This window comes from Plectropomus leopardus, chromosome 9 (genome assembly GCF_026936395.1).
Source record: "Plectropomus leopardus strain MGB_pleo_1.0 chromosome 9, ASM2693639v1, whole genome shotgun sequence".
Classification (NCBI taxonomy): domain Eukaryota; kingdom Metazoa; phylum Chordata; class Actinopteri; order Perciformes; family Serranidae; genus Plectropomus; species Plectropomus leopardus.
Genome location: NC_142184.1, coordinates 13,556,209 through 13,575,896, shown reverse-complemented (window position 1 = coordinate 13,575,896; position 19,688 = coordinate 13,556,209). Strand labels below are relative to the sequence as shown.

Here is a 19,688-nt window from a genome sequence, read left to right as displayed (position 1 = left end):
CACAGAGAGATATGTAGGGGAAGTTAGGAAATTGGTGCTTAAAGGAATACACCAAGTTGTCGGGTGACTGGTCTGTTGGTCACCTTGAGAACTTAATTTAGAAACACTTATGACATTGTGAACGCCATGACTCTGCTGTCTGCAACGCTGATGGAGCAGAACAGAATGGTTCAGCATATAATGAAACACGATTTTTTGTCAAGAAAAGGTATGAAAAGATCGATGTCAATCTCATAAGTATGCATTCACTATGGAGCTGGAGTCAAGACGTGTTTAGCCTATCTCATAAAGACTGGAGGCAGGGGAAAACTCTAACCTGGCTCTGTCCAGAGTTTTAAAATTCACCTATAAATACCTCAGCTGTCTAATTAATGCATTGCATCTCATGTTAAACTCATATTACTAATATAAAAAATGATTTCAGGAGGAGGTATTTGTTGGAGCTATTTCTTGGCCAACAACAGTTTTACCATCTGCTCAGTGCGTCTGTGCAGCATCTCTGGCTGTAGTGAGCACAGGTTACTTCTCAGTACAGGTGATGGGACTTCAACATGCTGCACTGCTTCTGGCTGCTGTTTCCCAAAGAAAAAGTTCAAAAAGTTTAAAGATATACTATGCAGGATTTTCCTAAATAAAATTATAGGCTCATACAGATATAATCCCTCAAAATCATCACTTATGACCCACTGGAAGTGTATGGCTGAATATTTATCTACCTGTATTTTCTTATTTTTATCTTATTTTGCAGTGTTTGGGATGTTCTTGGGCACAGCGCTCAGATGAGGACAGGACTTATCAAAAGATAGCATTCAGATTGAAGACCATAAGCAACATGCATCAAAGGAAGCTACAAAACTTGGAAGCACAGTGCAGAAATAAAGCAAATATAGCAGGCCGAAAAGCCCAGCGGGCAAAGCCGAGGTTGGCTTTCACTTTTGCTGACAATGCTGTTTACAAAGAGTTGTCGACAATTCCCTCATAGTATACCTGTGAAGCTGAGACACAGACCCTTCGCTGAATTACTGAGATCCCTAGCTAATGTCTGAAAATAGACTAAATAGATTCAAACAGTAGAAAAGATGTGTGTTCCACCATTACCACCAAATGTATTTGTTATATGGAGAAGGAAACTACCATTAGTAGTTCAAAACATTTAATCATTACTTTCATGCTATTGTGTATTGTGTCTTAAGTTTATAGATACAACAAAAAATCCTCACTTTTCACTGCAGAGTTCTACAAACAGAACTTAGATAATTCAAACCGTTTCAATCAAAACTCCTGATTTGAGTTCAACTTTCTTCAGACAATGTACTACCTGGATGACTGAGATTGACCTCAAGACATACATCACTGATCACCTCATCATTGCCAAATGTTATAGTTCACCCTCAAATCATGCACACTTCTGTGTGGGGATTACAGTTGGCAGGTGTAATTCGGTTTAAAAAAAAAAAAAAATTTTTACATGAAATCTCCAACACTCTGCAAATCACATCAAAATAATCTAAACTGATAAATAGCACTACAGGTAAGAGGAAAAACATGCATTTTAATATGGGGCAAACTGTCCCTTCAACATAAAGCAGCATGGGCCTGCATTTCTGTCCTTTACAAGTAAACTAACCACTGGGCCGATCTTGAAAAGACTTCTAGCAGTCAAGCAAAGTTCATAAATGTGCGGGGGAGCAACACCAGAGTCATCTGAGCTAAAAAGAAGAAGTGGGAACAAGAGGAGCCGGGCAAGATAATATTCTCGCCATCCTCCTCTAACTCCTGTGCTCTGTGTTTATCTTACATGGAGGGGAGATGTTTACATTGGCTTGGTTAAACACAGACAGGCCCAATAGCTTTTGTTAATAATAAATAACCGAAACAGTCGGCCATGCCGGAGCATCTAGCTGCCACACGTGGACCACCAATTGTCCTGCATCTGCGGAGGGAAGACAGCTCGCATACAGAAGACTGAGAGTGAAGTCTGTCAGAAAATTTTCCGGAGTTGGAAAAAAGTTTAAGGACTGAGGTGAAATTCAAACAGGGTGGCATGCTATCTATCCCACCACAGTTTGTTTGTGATGGGGTTTATTTTAATAGATTCTCCGATGATTTGATGCGAGCCTACGACCCTTTTTGACCCTCCCATCATAAACACCAAAATAAGCATTAGAGAGTGCACAGGCTGGTTGAGTTCCCATGTGGAAGGAATAGAGTTGAGGGAACTTCAGAAAAGAGAAAAAAGTTGGATATATTTCATCTGACAGCGGCTGCAGTGAGGAGTCGAGCCATGTGTTTGTTGGGGAGAGGGTTTGAGGCAGGCAGAGAGATTGATTGGGGACAGTGTGGGAGAGAAAGAGGGAACTGCAAAAAAAAAAAGAGAGCAAGGCCTTGGGAATGAGTGTGTGTGTGGGAGAGAAACGATGCTGGACTGCCGGAAAAAGAAAGTCAGCCAGAAGGACGGCAGATCGATTCCTCCCCTGAGCCTCACAACAAACACACTCTGTTTTTTTCTCTCTGCACAGCTCACCTCTGCTGCAGCCTGATATCGTCCCATCAGCACTTCATCTCTATCACTACTACCCTCCCCCTTCTTTGTCTGCATGCTCGCACATTACTCCGAGGCCTCTGCTCTGTGAAAGATTTTAAAGGTCCAGTGTGTAGGATTTAAAGGGACATATTGGCAGAAATGGAGTATAATATATTAAGTATTTTATCAGCTGAAAATAAGAACCATTATGTTTTTGTAACCTTAGAATTAGCCGTTTACATCTACATAAGGAGCAGGTCCTTGGAGACTGCCATGTTGCACTGCAATATTTCTACAGTAGCACAGAATGGACAAACTAAGCTTGAAATAGGGCTAGCTGCATTTTCGCATTGGCCACCATAGTTAGAGGCCTCTCTGTGTCAACCAACTTTAGAAAAACATTGGGTTTTTTTTCAGTTTTAAACTGCTTTATTAGGGTTTCCAATGTATTCATCAGTTATGGTCATAATGGAAACATCTGCCACATGTTGATTTTACATTTTTGAGCTGGTGCAAGGAAACTTGACCATTCATTGCGCTGGATCCAAAGGTTTGCTTTCACTCACGGCAGCTGCTCCTCTCATTCATCAATCTGATCAGCTCTGACCGGACTGACATATTACAGCCGATCGTCCTGGATTCTACTAACTTAATGATTAATACAACAATAAACAGGACAGGAGACGGTGGAAGAGTTCCAACAGAACCTGATGCCCCTCTATTCTCTTGACCAAAAACTCCAACTGTGGACGTGCCCAAAAACCTTTCTCTGCCCATATAAAAACAGTCTGGTACAATATCAGTTATCCATACCACGACTGAAACTCCTCAAACAGCCACGGAGGAAAAAAGGACCTCATGAATTTAACCTGCGCTGCGTGCACAGATTTGCAAAAGCATCCGAAAAACGTCAGCTACCATCTACCATCAGTCATTCTAATTCTGTGGGAGATTCAGTGTATTGTATTGTTTGGTTTGTTTTGGTTTTCTTCAGGTCGATTTGTTTTAGAGGAGACGTTTGCAGATAATTTGGCTCAATATCTGTTCAGAGAGGCGTAAGTTATCTGAGTAAAAAGTGAGCAAATTTGGGCAGGTGCCAGTTTTAATCACCTGGTTCATTATATTTGAGAGGATGAGACTTCTGCAGATAATTTAGTTCCAGTAAAAGCTCCTGATGAATGAACACTGAAGAAATTCTTGACCAAATATGTTTCAGCTGGTTAAACTGCAATCCTTACCAACAGATGACACTAAATCCCCTCTCTATCTGTTCCTTTCAGATTTCACCAAATTTTCTACGAAGTTTGGTTCTCACACCAACTCATTGTAATTAGTTGTTAGGAATATAAAGCCAATCGCCCCAGATCTGTCATCTCAATGCCATGCAAAACACAACACGCTACACTTGAACAATGATCTGGACATGGACATAATGCACAGACAGAAAGAAAAACCAAAAGAAGCACCCCTCCTCTGTGGTTGTGGTGGTGCAGAAGTGCGACTGAAAGATGCATCTCATGATTAAAAATATCTGCAAGTAATGCGGCAAGGAAACCACACAATGACACACACTGAGTCTTCCTCAAACACAGATGGACAGACAGCGTGGCAGACACTTTCAACACATCTCTAATCTCATGAGCTCTGCATCATCAAACACACTCTCTCCTCCAGATAAGTCCCATTCCACACATGGGACAATGTAGCTGTTTATGGAACACACACACACACACACACACACACACACACACTCCACGGTAGGAAGGAGGATGAATGACTTCTTTTTTAATCGTCATTATCAAATCTAACATCCTCATTGTTTGATTTCCGGTCAAATGTTTACTACACAAATAACTCTGTGTGTGTGTGTGTGTGTGTGTGTGTGTGTGTGTGTGTGTTGGACGGGGTGGGGGGGGGCTCCGTCAGTTTGGGGCACTTGTGAGGTCCTTCTCTCAGAGTTTGGCACTAGTTTGCTCCTAATCTTTGCCATGTCAGCTCCAGCTCTCCAACAGACCATAAATACTCCTCTCAGCGTGTCTGTGAAGCAGTCTGACGAGCAAAACAACTCTTTACGTTGTTTGGGAGTTGATGCAGGCCCTGCAGCTGCCCCGTTGACAGCTGGCAAAAGCATTTTGGAATTCAAATCCTGTGCGCAATGCAAACCGTAGCCATTTGGAAACAACTGTAGAAAACCGAAAAAAAAGAAGACGCAGAGGAACAGATACCCCTTGAATTATAAGTAGAGACAGATTGACTCACCAGTAGCTGAAACCCCCTGCATCTTGCACAAAGTTCCTCTCCGGTCTTTCTCTGCTGAATCCGTCCTTTTCTCGGAGAAACTGGCAACAGCAGCGTCTCCAGCGTACGGGGAGACTAAACTCGGAGGAGCGCCTCCACTTCAGAGCCCCCTTTTCCTGTTCGCCGATTGAAAAAAACACACGCGCACACACTAAGGACACTTCATGGTTTCCTAACGGACGTGAGAGACTTTACCCGGGTCATTTTTGGTGTGCAGAATTAGAGCACTGTAGTCCTCCATGTAGTCCTTTCTCCTCCCTCTCCAGAAACAGAACTCTCTCCTCTGTGCCGCTGGAAAAAAGAAAATGCGCGCTCCCGCTGCGACGCGCGAGCACGGCAACCTCATTCATTGACTGTGCATGCTGAAACGAAAGATTGGAAAAAAACAATAAGTTAATTTCAATAATTTTACTCACTGTTTGACTTTAAAACAGCCGAAATATTTCACTTTATTTCTTTGATCCACAGTTTCCGCGTCGACTTTAACTGTCTCTATCTTTCAGTGATAGGCTGTTTAATTCTCAGTCATGAAATGCCCATCGGCGGTCACAGAGGCATGGCATGGGTTGTCACGTGAAGTCATGAAAAGGATGAGGCCTATTTCATGAGATAGCTCTGCTTTGAAAACTCCACAGCTGCCTATTAGTGTGCAGAAAAGAAAAAAAGGAGCCTGGCACACGAATCCTAACTGGGAATGAGTTTCCATGTCACTGCTCAGGCTTCTCTCCGGATCTTTTTAATCGATTATCTTGAGTTTTGCAGCCAGCTGAATGGATGCTGTCAGCTGCCCCCGTGAATCATTGTACAGAGTAATAAGAAAGGAAAAAATAAATCTTGAATTTACAGATCGTGATAGTCATAAAATGGAGTTTCTGTTGTTTGTGTAATGTCTTCTTCAAAGTCTGTTATTAGATTGTACTGTTTAAACTGTTTAAAAGCAGTGGAGTTCTCCACTTAAAAGTTACAAAAGTTCAGCTGAATGGCATTACAGCTGTTGGCTGTTTTATTTTTATTATTTTCCATTTTTGCATGGGTGGATGATGAGATAACTGGCCCCTGGGACACAGACATGCAAAAGGCCCCACAACATCTTCTACATAGGAGCAGAGCACTTGTTTGTTTTTTTGCAGTTCCTTTTAATCTTTGGTGGTCAGTACCAAAGTCAAGTGGCTGTTGGCTTACGTCTCCCTGGTCGGCACATCTTAATTTGAGTGACATGGTGTAGGTAAAGGCGAGGGGGGGCCCTGACTCTCTGGGCCCCTGGGCCTGTGCCCAGCAGGATGTTTCAGTCATCCAGCCATGCTTTTATGCTTTTTTATATTTCTTCTCCACTACATTTTAGATAACAAGTATTGTAATCTTTTTACTCCACTACATTCGTCATACAGCTATAGTTCCTTTCAGGTTAACATTTTACATTAAAAGCACAATGATAAGCTTATGAAACACAATGCACTGTAAAAGATCAAATCAGCCGTTCCCAACCTTTTTGGCTTGTGATACTCCAAAACAGTTCAATCTATTGGGGGCTTCTTGTCATGTTACAGATGTCAGAACTGTTTGCATTTCAGCCAAAAAGTGATTTCTCCAAATTTCTTAGATGATTCTATTAACATAGCATTTTAAAGCTATAAGAGATCAACTTAACTGCCACTATTTCTCCAAAAACACAAAGATTTGAGAAAGGTCTGAAACACAAATAGACATTTGTGCAGCAGTTTTTTGTTGTTCCTTCTCTCCAGCTCTCATTAATCATCTGACACTTCAGATTTATCCTGAGGCCCTTTTGGGGGCCTAATTCCTAATTTGGAAATGACTGGGCTTAACAGCTCCATCTCACTGAACAATAAAAGGCTGCTTATGCACTCATGCATTGTCAGTTGTTTTAAATAGTGATGTTTTAGCCAAAATGCATGTCTTTTGGAAGTACTGACCATACTACTGGATAAATTAGCCTTAGATTATACTACACAAGTTGTATGAGAGTCTGTAAAGTAATGTTTTGATGTACTTTTGTCGTTGGTTTTTGTGGACACCTTTTATTCAAATTCAAGTTTTCTTCGCAAATTCAACAAAACACAGGGTGAGTAATTGAGTGGGTGAAGTATTCCTTAAATTGCATGTTTTGCTGATAATACTGCTACGTAAAAAAAGGTTTGAATGCAGAACTTTTACTTGCAATGGAGTCGTATGTTGGTACTTTCAAGTAAAGTAACATTGCTTGCTTTAATGTCAGCAGATTTCCTCCATGATGTGACTATTTTAATCAATTTTTCAGGAGTACGACTGTGTGGCCACCAACTCTCCTCACCCCGCACTGTGTCTGTCTATCTGTGCAGCCCCCCATCTTTTTTGAAAACGCGTGTCGACTCAGCTATGCATCATTAACCCCTTTTGTGCATGGTGCTGTTGCTGCACGCTCTTCATCTGCCTGAGATCGACACAGACAATAGCAGGGTCCCTAATGATAATGCCTCCCCGTCTGGCTGCTTGCCCGGCTGTGGGCCACTTCATTGACCTGTACTCCTCCGTAATAAGCTGCATCCATATATCACCTCTCCCCTTCAGTTATACAGGCCCACTGACTGCACACTAATCTGCAAAACGTGACTTTCATTTTGCAGACACAGGCAAATGCAAGAATAGAAGAAAACACATTCACTCCTTTTAGCTTTAGAGAATAATTCTGAACATGTCATTGCTGAGTCTGAAAGGCCGAGTGTTTTGTGGATGACTGAACTCGTGTTTTAAATAGACCAGTGGCCCCTGTTAGTGCCTCTGAGTGCATGGAGCTGCCTGTCAGCCCGTCTGGGGCATGCTGGTCCACAGAAAGCAGAACACCAAACAGCCCCCTGGGATACATCCTCTCCTCCACTTCCCTGGGGCTCCTCTACTCACAGCCACAGAGAAACAACAGCATTGACAGAGTGGGAAGAAAGAGGAAGGGAATTAAAGAGAGAGGGAAGAAGGGTGAGAGACGGAGTGAGATATATGGGAAAAAAAGACAATTAGGGATTAACAGAGAATGGAGGTTGAGAGACAGATGCTGAATGATAGGTGTGAACGTTGACACAGATAAGTGTGAGATGAGCTATGTCGTGCTTTTACACTTATCTGAAAGCCTTTTGGTGTAAATGCCCTAATCATAATCACATTCTAGTCTGGGGTGCCAGTCTGTATTCATTCACTCCTTTTCAGGTGCAAATTAAAGCCTCATACTGATTCAATCAACACCTCATCTGTTAGATATGACACAGACGTTGCTGCAGCAACCTGCCACTCTGAAACCACACCAAAAGTTTGGTGGAGATTAAGCATGAGTCACACTCACAGTTTGGAGGACACTCACACCCTGCGTCCAGTGTCAGGACGAAGGAATGTTTCAATACATCATGAGGCCTGAGCTCACACTCCACAGGTCATAAATTTGTGAACATCCTCTGGTATTATTTCTGCTCTGGTGGAGCTCTTCAGAAATGTGTGTGCTTGAAGCAAGGCACGCGTGGTGGTGACTGGCTGCAGATCAGCTGATCATGGCTCTCTGTTGCTTTAGGCTCCACATGGATTCATCACATGACAGAGCCGGCTGATACACATAAAGAAGACTCTTTGTAAGAAACACACACTCTCAATACACTGCCTTCTCTTTATTTTAAAGATAAGGACCCCAGCTGCTCATGAGGATGTCAACATCTGTATTATGGGGACCCCAAGTGGTGAAACTTAATAGTGCACCAGCTGAGATGTGAAACAGCTGCTCTGCTCTATGAATCCCCCTCCTCCATCCACAGTATAATAACAGCACCTGCATATTAATAGAGCAGGACTGAAGCCATGGAATGAATCCCACTGACCCATATTTCCAGTCGCGCTCCGGGTGGGGAGGATATAAGAGGAGACTGGCACCAACAAAGGCTCCACTGTTGCTACGGTGATGTCATCATCAATGACTTGACCTCTTCCCTCTGGCTTTCATTAATACGCTGCCATTCAAATTCAATCAGCAAGGCATATGGTGAACGGTAACTGGTTTAACTGTGCTGAATCACAGCACTGTGTGTCATGATAATTAATGTAATTAATTTCAGGTTATATTATTTCTGAGAAGAGCTGTTAATATTGTAGCCGTATTGTATGAGAAGAGGTAGAAAGTTGAGGAGTAAAGTTTTCTCAAAACAGTAATTGTAATTCAAAGGGAACTACATATATTTGAGTTATGAAGTTCAGTTTACTCAACATGAGGATGACTAATCATTTGTTTTTTAATCCTTTGAAACCTGAGCAAAAATATTTAATTTCTTTAAAAAAAATGGGAAGAGGGCAATGAGCGACAAAAAAAGAAATTACCCAAAAATGAGCAAGAACTTCTCAAAAAGTACAAGGAAATGAAAGTTTTAAAAAAACAAGGGCAATACCTGAAAAGTACTAATCAGAAATATTTAATTATAATCATATAGTTTTCTGTCTCCTTTTTTCTTTTTTCCCCAGACATTTTACCTTGATTTTTCAAGATAATTTTCTAAATCTACTAATTTCATGCAATTTATGGAATATTTCTTACAAAGTTGTTTGTTGGCTTTTTTTATCATGTTTTTGAAAAAAATTGGACCATTTTGCTCAGGGTACAAAGGGTTAAACACTTGTACTAGGAGTCTGAAAGCAGCACAAGAAAAGGTTTCAAAGGCTTAAACATTATTTTTGTTGTTTTCGCCTTTATTTGATAGAACAGATTAAGCATTAAAGGGGGAGAAAGGGAATAACGTGCAGCAAAGGGCTGCAGGTTACAGGCAAACCTGCAGCCTTTTGTACACAGGCCACCTGCTCTACCAGGTAAGCTATTAAATATCATTTATTGACTAAGTTTAAAAGTCTTTTCTGTTATTTTCTACCCCTTGTGTGTATTTATTCCAGCGACTTTTTTTTTTTTTTTAATTGAACGTTCTGTCATTTATGTTGTAATGTCAGGGTCTGCAAAATTCTATTTATTGTTTTTTTTTCCTAATTTTGTTTTTTTCTCTGCCGTTTTATTCTAGCTCTGTGATGCATTTAGGGATGTATTATTGTATAAAAAGGTGCTATATTAAAAAAGCTGACTTGACCTCTACTGTAGTCAGCCTGTGTCTTCTGTGGCTCTGGAGGAAGCTTTGAAAACTTGAATAAAAAATTGTGTTTTGAGAAACTTGACCTACACTATAGGGACTAGAAGTTAGGATATCTCCAGCTCTGCTGCTTCAGCTTGGAACAATTAACAGGACTATCAAACAAACCAAACTACACCAACCAAAATCTACTGAAAAAAGACTGGTGGGCCAGCCAAATAACAACAACAAAAAACCCCCAAACCAAAACAAAACAAATAAAAAAAGACAAAATATAACAGCCTGGAAGCTAAATCAACTAAGTCACCATGCGCCTGCTGCTGCCAGGCTGGAGAATGAGAGGGAGTGAGCAGATGTCCCTGCCCCCCCTGTAAAGGTTTCCCTCAATCAGTGTAAGCAGCTCCACCTGAGAGGGGAAACACACACACATAAGCCAGTCATATATGCAATGCACAACATAAGGGCAGCATCTCAAAATGTCCCTCTGTCTTTATGAAGGCACGATATTAAATTGCAGGAGGAACCAATCAATAAAATGTTTTGTTGTACAACATCTGGTAAGGTCCATTTGTGCCAGAATCACTGCAGAACCTTACCACCCTGAGCACCACCACATCAAACTTCGTCCCCCCTGGTAGGCGTAACAGAACACTGTGGGCCCAAAGAACCATCACCCAAAAATTGTTTTGTTTTTTTCGTTTTGTTTTCCATAGTTACTCTGATGAAGGTTAAACCAGTCATTGATTGTCAATAATAGCATGTCAGGTTAAACAAAAAGGATCTTACTCTTTTAACAAAATGGTCTTCCACTTTACGGATCCTTTAGAACAACAGTCTGAGCCTGTCAGCAGCAAAAACAGGCACTTTCGGCATAAGTAAAGTGATGGTGTGCATATGCCCGTAGTGATTACATTGCAGCCTGTTGTGCGGCTGCAGTGTAATCGCTCTTACTCAATTCTAGACCAATTTCAAGAATTTGTGTTCTCATTAGTCACAAAAAAATGGTAACCATGCAGTCCAGGTTGAAAAATATCAAAATTACCATTTTAGATATCTACCAGTGTGATGTGATGTGCTCAAAAATGCCCAGAAATAAATAAAAATTGGATCAAGCACCCATGCTACACAGATAGGCTAAATGAGTCTAGTAGTAGGTAAAAAGCTCATCACCAGCCTGCCTGGTCTTGAATGGGAGTGATCTGTATCTGTGGCCTGAAGATAAGAGACTGTACAGGTTTTGTAGTGAATGTGTGGTATTTGTAGTCCTTTTACTTTAGTCCACCTGCCACTGCGATTCTCGGACCGCTCTAATGATGCTGTTGCTCATTCTAAGGATTTTATTGACAGGATTGAAGTGGATGATGCTTAAAGCACCAAATCAGTTTTTTTAAGTTGAAGGTGATGATGGATGCAGTGAAGCATCTCATAGCTATCAGCTAAAATGGGCCGACAACACAAGTGACAGCTCTAACTAGTCAGTCAGTCAGAACACCTGACAAGCTGCGACTGAATGTGCGAGAAAACCAGTTAGCAGAGAATTCAAAGTAGATTGCAAAAGTTAACAAATATATCAAAATATGCAACAGTACATGCACATGGAATATTTTAATATTTCCATCCTTTGAAATAGAAGGCCTTTGCTTCTCATATAGAGAGCCACAAGTTTAAACTGACCATGATAGAAAAGTCCAGACAGAATTTATCCAACATTTATAAGTTACGTTATTTATTTTAGCTCATGTATGCCACTATGAGTTACTTTTGGAATTTTAGAGCCAACACTGCTTTACATGTATGCTTCTTTTTATTCAGGTTTGGGTTGGGTTGTTTTTTTAAATGGCCCAACAGCATTACTCCTCCATTTCAAGCAACTGCACAAAAACTTACTGCAGCATTAATTGGGCAGAGCTCCAGCCTCCAGAGCCTGGACAGGAAGTGCAGGGTGCACCATAGGTCATAAGAAACTGGCTCTGATCAGTGTGTGGGTGTATATCTCCAGAGGGCAGGGAGAGGGGAGGGGGGCGAAAAAGAAATGGGAAATGGAGAAAGGCTGAGGAGGGAGGAGCGAGGTTTAAGCGAGACAGCAGAGGAAGGCGAGAGAGAAGGGTTGGAGTTGGGGGGGTTGAGAGTAGGTGGTGGAAGTGTTTTTGTGCATTGTGTGAAATGTGATCATGTCCTGGAGCCGCACAGACAGCTGGGAAGTTCCCCTGCCCCTGGCTTCCAGCTGGGATCACTCTGTGGAGACACCAGGGCTGCAGACCATATACTTTCCTGGTTAACCCTTCAACTGCTGCTACTGTGGAAGAGGAGCTACATATACATTTTCATGATCAAATGTTTACTGTGCTTTTAAGCACAACATATGCAAAATATATTAATGACCAAGCAAGCCAAAGAGAGGCAGCTGAGGTTAAAGCATTAAAGTTTACAAATAATCAAGAGCTGCTGTGATATCCATCCGTGCCCTTATTGTCCGAGGGCGCGCTCTATTCATCTTGGCTTTTGTAAATTCCAAGTTTGCTATTTTATGAAAGGCCAGAATCCAATGTGACCCCCAAGAGAGACTTTCAGTGCACCACATTTGTAAAATTGTTATTTTTTTTTTAGATCATAGCTCAGCTGTCAAATTTGATAAAGAATCATTAACAAGTTTCCAGAAAGTAGCAATAAGAGTGCTATAAATTAATATATTATATTAAAATATAAATTTTGTCATGATTAATATATGAATTTTGGAGTTACAACATGTTTTGTGAGGTCATAGTGACCTTTGACCAAATCAGTTCATCCTTGAGTTAGTTACAGGACATATCTAGATGCATTTTACACATTTATGAAGTTTTAAAAGACTGTAAGACGATCAGTGTGCTACATTTTTAGAAATGTATGATAGATTAGATCATATTGTATTTCAATCTGATCGACAAGCACAAATCATAAGCTCTCTGCTCAAGGTCTTCGTTACAGCAGCACATCAGTAGTAAATCATTATAAAATCTTGAAACCAAAGCATGAGAATTTGCAAATATATTCAAAAATTGAAATAAAGGCTGATATTTCAGGGAAGACTATTGCACACCATGTGTCCTGAGAGATAATCTTGTAAATATAGTAAATACAAGGACCCTGGAACATTAAATTTAGGTGCAATTCCTGAAACAATAACAATAATATCAGAGAAGCTATAAAAAAACAACACACAACTTGGAACTTAAGTCACATTTATTGATTTTAGCCAGTATGACTACCTTTACACAGACATCTCACCTCTCTACTGGAAAACAAACAAAATACTTTCATAGGATTAGTTCAGCAGTAATACATCAGACTCAACTTGTCTTTTCATTTTTTTTCTCCACATTTTTTTAACACCCTGACAAAAGTTTACATGTTTGTTTTCAATTCTGTGTAAAGGTCCCATGACTGAGAAACATGCATATGACATTTAGCTGTAATCAATATGCCACTAATCATAATGCACATTATTGATAAGAATACAGTACTGCATGACAATTCAAATAAATACCAACATACAGGTGAAGTCGTTATTTCATATAAAGATATCAAACTCTCATTATGGATCAATACTGAAACACAATATGACAATATAAAGTTTGCACAGCTAATTTTATTATCACAATGCTATCGCTTCCAGCAAACAGAAAACTTTTCTCTTTTGTAAATGTAAAACATAATCTGAATTGCACTTTTAATTCCTAGCTTCTCGTCCATATTGGTAACTTTAACGCCTCAACAAACAAGCATTGGCTATAATGGCACTATTCAAGCTTGTTGATGCTAATTTTGTTTTCTGTTTCCTGAAAACATAATGCTCATAAGATGATGTAAAAAAAGATTCAATAATAATAATAATAATAAAAAAAACAACAAACGAAAACTCAAATTGGACAAAAAGAAAGAGAAAATGCGCTCTCTGCACATTTTTTCAACAATACTATTGATATCACATTACCTTCACCAAACAAAGCTAGAGATGCGTAGATGTTTCCAATAGTACACCAATCTACCCAAACACATTACAGATGCTTGGAGCATTTTGTTCAATAACAGGAGGCCAAAAGGGATTTCATTTGGTTCCCAAAGTTTGATAAAAAACAACCTTTTCTTAATACCCCTGAATTTATTGAGTGGGATCACTGACCTGCAGAATTCAATACAATTTCAGTTTTATTGAGCTAATTTTAAAACTATCATCTCACTCATGCAGACGGGGGAAAATTCCCTTTGCACTTATTGCTGCTCACAGTCATTTTGAACCCAAAGTCCTCACCTATAAAAAAGTAAACATAAAATACTAGCCTAAGATTCTCCCTTGAAACAATGAAAGGCACTACTGGTCAGAAACGAAGAACTAAACAAACCAAAAACAAAACCCCGGCGCTCGGACGGAGAGCCATGGCCCCAACTACGTCTTCCTCGGTGACGGTTTGTCTTCTTTCAGAGTCTTGATTCTTTTCAAACCTAAACAGTGTACCAAGATTTGGCACGATAAACGAAGAGAGAATGAAACAATTCCAATTTGGAATTTAATCGTCGCACTTGCAGAGAATTCTGAAAGCCAGTGATCCCGTTTCAGTGGAACGCCCTCGGTAAGAAGTTAGGAAAAGCATCATACCACTCTAATTTTTCCCAAAACACAACTTACCTATTTGAGTCAGAGCGTTGTCAAGTTTCATCGTGTTATTTTGAACTATTCCTAGGAATAATAAATACATGAAAAAACCCCAGAATTTGATCACCCTGGATTTTTTTGTATAGAACATGGCAGTAGAACAAACACAAAAGAACAGCATAACATATGATGTAACAAAATGATTTTTAAAATGATTATTTGATGGATAAAATCTTGAGGATAATAGTAGGTCTGTGGTTTGTGGAGCCTTTGCTTGAGTAAATAGTTTAAGTTCAAATGATTCAGGAGGATGTATAATCCTATTGTGTTATTACTTACACTGTATAACTCACAAACCATAGTACTACCACAGTTTCCTATAGGTTAATAATAGTCTGTTATAATCCAATATAATGAAAGTGCACAGATTAAAAAAAATAGTCAATAAACTAAAACAAAACAAAAAAAAGATGAAACCAGACCAAACAGCTTGTTGATTTACATTGAGAATACAACCATCTCCCCTGGCTTCTCATTGGAGGGTTAGATCTGCCAGTCACACACAGACTCTGGTCAGTTCATTGGACCTGTCAGAAATTGGCTTCCAGCAGCAGCAGCAGCAGCACGCATTTTAAGAGCCATCACATTTTAAAAGCAATAAGGACAGTTTACTCGACTGGAAATCAGTGTTTTCATTTTCGTTTTTTTGTATGTCTTTGAGTCCAAATGGTCTATTAATGCTAACTCTTTTCGGCGAACTCAATCAGCAGTGAGAATGGACCTTGTGTTGGTACTTCGTCATCCGCGCGGAACTACTGTAATTACTGCAAAATGGAGAAACAAACAAAATGATCAGCGTTAGCATTATTTGTCAATTTAGAGCGACTGTTAACAGCAGCTGGGCCCACATGACAAAGCAGGCGGCGGCTGGAGTTAGTCAAAGCAACGGAAGCCATGTTAGGAGCCCGATGTTATGTCAGGAGGTTTTTAACATCGTCGACATGTTGGTGAGGAGCTGAACACATTCGCCACATATTCTCCTGCGGGTGCAATTAGGAAGCCAATGACTCACAAGTACCAAGAGGAAAGAGTTGAAACCATATCCCACCAACGCCAAGTCAAAGGAGATGGATTTTTCTCATATGCCATGCAAGTTAATGAAAAAATGAGTTATGTTGTTGACATGCAGGCTTACTATAAATCAGAGACTGGATGCATCATGTGGTAAAACTCAAAGGTGACATGGGAGGAGCCTGCAAGCCGAGGTAGGAGGAGCTTTTTAGGTGGCATGCTGTCATGACACCAGATAAGCCAGACATTGATTCCAAACTAGACGGAGCGAATTCACCTATATAAAGGAGCCGGGGTTCTAGTCACAATCACATCCTGGGGTCTATCTACTGCTCAGCGAGCCTATGCAAGGGGACGGGTTACAAGCTCAACTAATTTGAATCAATGTCCTCTGGTCGATTGAGCAACCAGTCTTAAGTTTCTTTATATTTCCTCCAAAATCACCAAGAGTTTCTCCCTTAGGAAACCCCTGGACTCATTTCTCCACAGTTTGAGAGTCAGCTTTCAGCCAGACATCTGGCTTTCTTCACCAGCATGTTTGGCTTTCTTATCTCCTCTCTCAGGAGCTGGTTTACAACATGAGTAGTTCTCCCTCCTCTACTCCCCCGAACCTTTTCTCTGTCAGCGCAAACTGATAGAAACAATATATATCACACTTGTAAGTTAAGAGAATCTCAAACGTAAGAGTGATTGACCTCGAAGGAGGTGTGTGTACGATAGCCTTGTCTCCATGCTGTGCGCTGTGGCTTACGGATGCAAGCAGGGTTGACCGCTTTTCCATTTTCAGAGGAATAATCAAGCTCTCTCTCTTTGTATCTGAGAGAAAGAAATACTGTAGTACCATCCTGCAAGATTATAACCTGAACATGATCATATTAAGAATATAGATTTTCTTTTATAGCATAGTGGTAGTAGAAAACGCATAATTTGATCAACCTTGCAGGGTTTCCTCACATCAACCCTGCTTTTAGCATCATAAAGCTAATGTGTCTATGATCCACAAGCAGTACATGGATTTATTAAACACAAGCCCCACTTATATTTTTTTTTCTATTTGCGTAATGCTAGCTTGCAAGGGGTTAAAGCTATTGTGGATACAAAAACAGTACGCCACTCTGTCCTCACACACCACAAAACAAAGAATGAGCAACCCTCCATTTGCAAAAAGTTAAAAACATAATACACACATGAGGGTCCTTAACGTAAATGCTGATGTACACACAGGCAAATATCGGGAACACATCGTATGTGAGGACGTTACCTGACAATAATATTCTTTCCCCACTATTCTTCATTCTAGTTAAAGGGTGAGTGGTGACGCTGGGGGAGCAAGCTGCTGACAATCTAAAAGGAGAGAAGGTCGTTATGGCGACCAAGCGACAAGACACAGATTAGAGACATGAGGAAAGGTTTTCAGCCACGTAAACCACACAGAAATTATTCGAGAGCTCTGAGCAATCAGGGAGACAGAGGGTGGGGGGAGAGGAGGAAAAGAACAGCATTTCGCTCAAGTTGAGACACGAGGACAGGGCTTTACATCAACAGATTGGGTCGACAGGCACTTTTTGCCGAGTGGTCGGTTAGTTTGCAGATTTATTGTGCACATGTGGGTGCCTTTTTTGATTTGTGCTCTTCTAGGATTTACTCCATAATTAAAAAATCATCTTTGATCAAAACTATATTGTATCTCTGTTCACAGTAATAATTATATCCGTTTTAACAGAAGCAGGAACCTGAGGCACCTATGCTGAAGTGCACTTAATTTGGGTGTGGAGATCGATTTGTCAAACGTTTCTTTCTCTCTTATAATGATATGGCTCTGAAAGAATCCATCGCAACAAAATGGGTCACATGGAATAGCCCTCCTGTATTTCACCAGACACCGAATAACTCCTCTCTTTACAATGTAGAGCCCTGTAGTACATGACGTAGTCTTGTACCACACACCTGACAACAGAAAAACAGTTAAAAAGCTCATAAGCGTTTTCAGCTGCAAAGCCATGCGATTCTACAGACCCTATTGTATTGGTGTGCTAGCATCACAGCTTTAAAAAGATCCTGAAATAAACACCTGTGGCCACAGGTGCTCCTTTTCTGCCCACACAGTTCCATCATAAAACCAGTAACCAACCCACTTGTGACTTTGTTAATATTTGTATAGGATCATAGTGTGCTCCCCTAGCATGTAAGCGGGGGGAGATTGCATATTTTAGTTGCTTTGTCTTCAAAGTTCCTTGTTATTCGAGAGTGACTTGATTAGACAGTGGGCTGCTGGACACAGGTCAGTCCTGGGGGGCCAGGACGGAGAGGCAAGGGAAGAGAAGGGGGCTTTTTTCAAAGGAGCACCAATGCCGTCAGACACAAGACCATCAGATCGACGTCTTCTTTACAAGTCCTCACCCCCACAATGTGTGACTGTTACCAGGCAATACACTCAGGGGGCCAGAACAAACAAGCACAAAAGCTGCCACCTTTTACATCATACGTACGGCACCGTGACAGCGGAAAGAATAGACACTCCATTAGACCCACAAAACCCCCAATATAACCGGGGCCCTATAATCCACATGCCATATATGTCTACTACAGTCCAAACGTCTAGTGCACACTGTACATACATCTGCATTCCCCTAAGCGTTTACACTAGCACACACGAGCAGCCAGGTTAGTAACACAGCAGTCCCTAGAGGAGCGCAGGCTGGCCAGGGAGCTAAGCGAGCGAGTGGGGCTCTTTAACACTAAGGCAGGGAGGGTTCAGCCCGCAGGCCCCCTCCCCTCTGTACACAGCAGTCCCTTGCGGACTTCTCAGCCGCCTCAGTCACAGTAGATCTTGTACTTCTCGCTGCAAAAGACCGGCGGGCCTCCCAGAATGCCATTGGGCATGGCATTGTTGAGCTCTGGTCGGCCGGAGCCAGAGCAGGTGAGACTCTGACTTACGTGTGGGTTGTTGGAGGTGCCGCTGGCGGCCTTGCTGCGGGCCTTTGCCCGGCCGGTGTTGCCTCCCCGGCGGGTCTGCTCGTGGTCGAACTCCAGGTCTTCCAGACGCTGAGTCAGGGCCAGTTTCTGCTGAATAGCCATCCGCAGCAGGGAGTTGAGGGTCTTCTTCTCATCCTCTGCTGCAGCCAGCTGCCTCTGCATCTCATCCAGCTGAGTGACGTATTCGTCACAACTGCAACACAGACACACAGAGAGACAACTGTGAGGTCAGGTATGTGTTTTATCCGCTTTTAACTGAAACTAAAAAATAGCAGCATGTTAATATCTTATCAAACCATTAATATCTTCCTGTGTCACACCATAAGGGGGCACTGGCAGTTCTTATAATATCAAACAGCTTTTGCCTCAGTGGAGCAAAGTATTAGTTTTCTTTGTGTTATGTTTGCATTACAGCTATAACAAAACTGCGCATGAAATTCAACCCTGAGCTGAATGCTGGAGGTACTGACACATGGTCATTAAGACTAAAACAACTGAAACTGAAGCACTTTGACCTTTCCCCTGGTTACAGCATTTATTGCCACCACCAGGTGGAGCCATTGCTTTACACAGTGCAGACCTGACCAGCAGAGCTGCTGCATTATTAACTGTGCTTTCATCACCCATTTCTGTCCCCTCCGCAAAACTTCTCAAACTAGAAGGTTCTCATTGCTTTTGGAGCAATTTCAGCAGATATGTTACAAGATAAACAATCTCTGCCACCTGCCATTATTTGGTGATGCATGTCATAGGTGAACACAGCAACCAGCAAGCGAACTTTATCCTGCCCTCCCTGAAAAATGACTCCGTATTTCAAGAGCAGCTTCAGCACAAGATTCACTTTATACCTTAAAACGTTCCTATAGTTCCTTCTATATTTACTATATATATATATATATATATATATATATATATGAAGAAAGGCATGCACACTGCACTTCCTCAGACTGAATAAGAGCATTAGCTCTAAATGTCATTTGTGGATGTGCTAATAAACTGCATATTAGGGAGATGAGCTACAATATACAGACCTTTCTTCATGTTTTATTGCTCTCTTTAATTATCCAGCACCTGCCTTAAATGTTTT

The 19,688-nt window shown here is 41.1% G+C and overlaps 2 protein-coding genes across 3 annotated transcripts in view; both read right to left on the bottom strand.

Moving 5' to 3' along the window:
* fgd (faciogenital dysplasia) overlaps nt 1–5,116 on the bottom strand; it is a 71,284-nt gene extending 66,168 nt beyond the window's left edge. The window contains exon 1 of the mRNA XM_042491545.2: nt 4,784–5,116. Coding sequence (XP_042347479.1) covers nt 4,784–4,805 — 22 coding nt within the window. The 5' untranslated portion in view covers nt 4,806–5,116. The remainder of the gene's footprint in view (nt 1–4,783) is intronic.
* An 8,009-nt stretch (nt 5,117–13,125) lies between these two features.
* The window catches only part of LOC121946470 (protein bicaudal D homolog 2-like), a 49,681-nt gene continuing 43,118 nt past the window's right edge, over nt 13,126–19,688 (bottom strand). The window contains exons 10-11 of one of the 2 annotated variants that reach the window (XM_042491035.2): nt 18,563–18,794; nt 13,126–15,378 (exon numbers count right to left, since the gene is read on the bottom strand). In XM_042491035.2, the coding sequence (XP_042346969.1) occupies nt 15,376–15,378; nt 18,563–18,794 (235 nt within the window). In that variant the 3' untranslated portion in view covers nt 13,126–15,375. Of the gene's footprint in view, nt 18,795–19,688 lie in introns of both variants that reach the window. The other variant, XM_042491034.2, reaches the window with a different exon arrangement.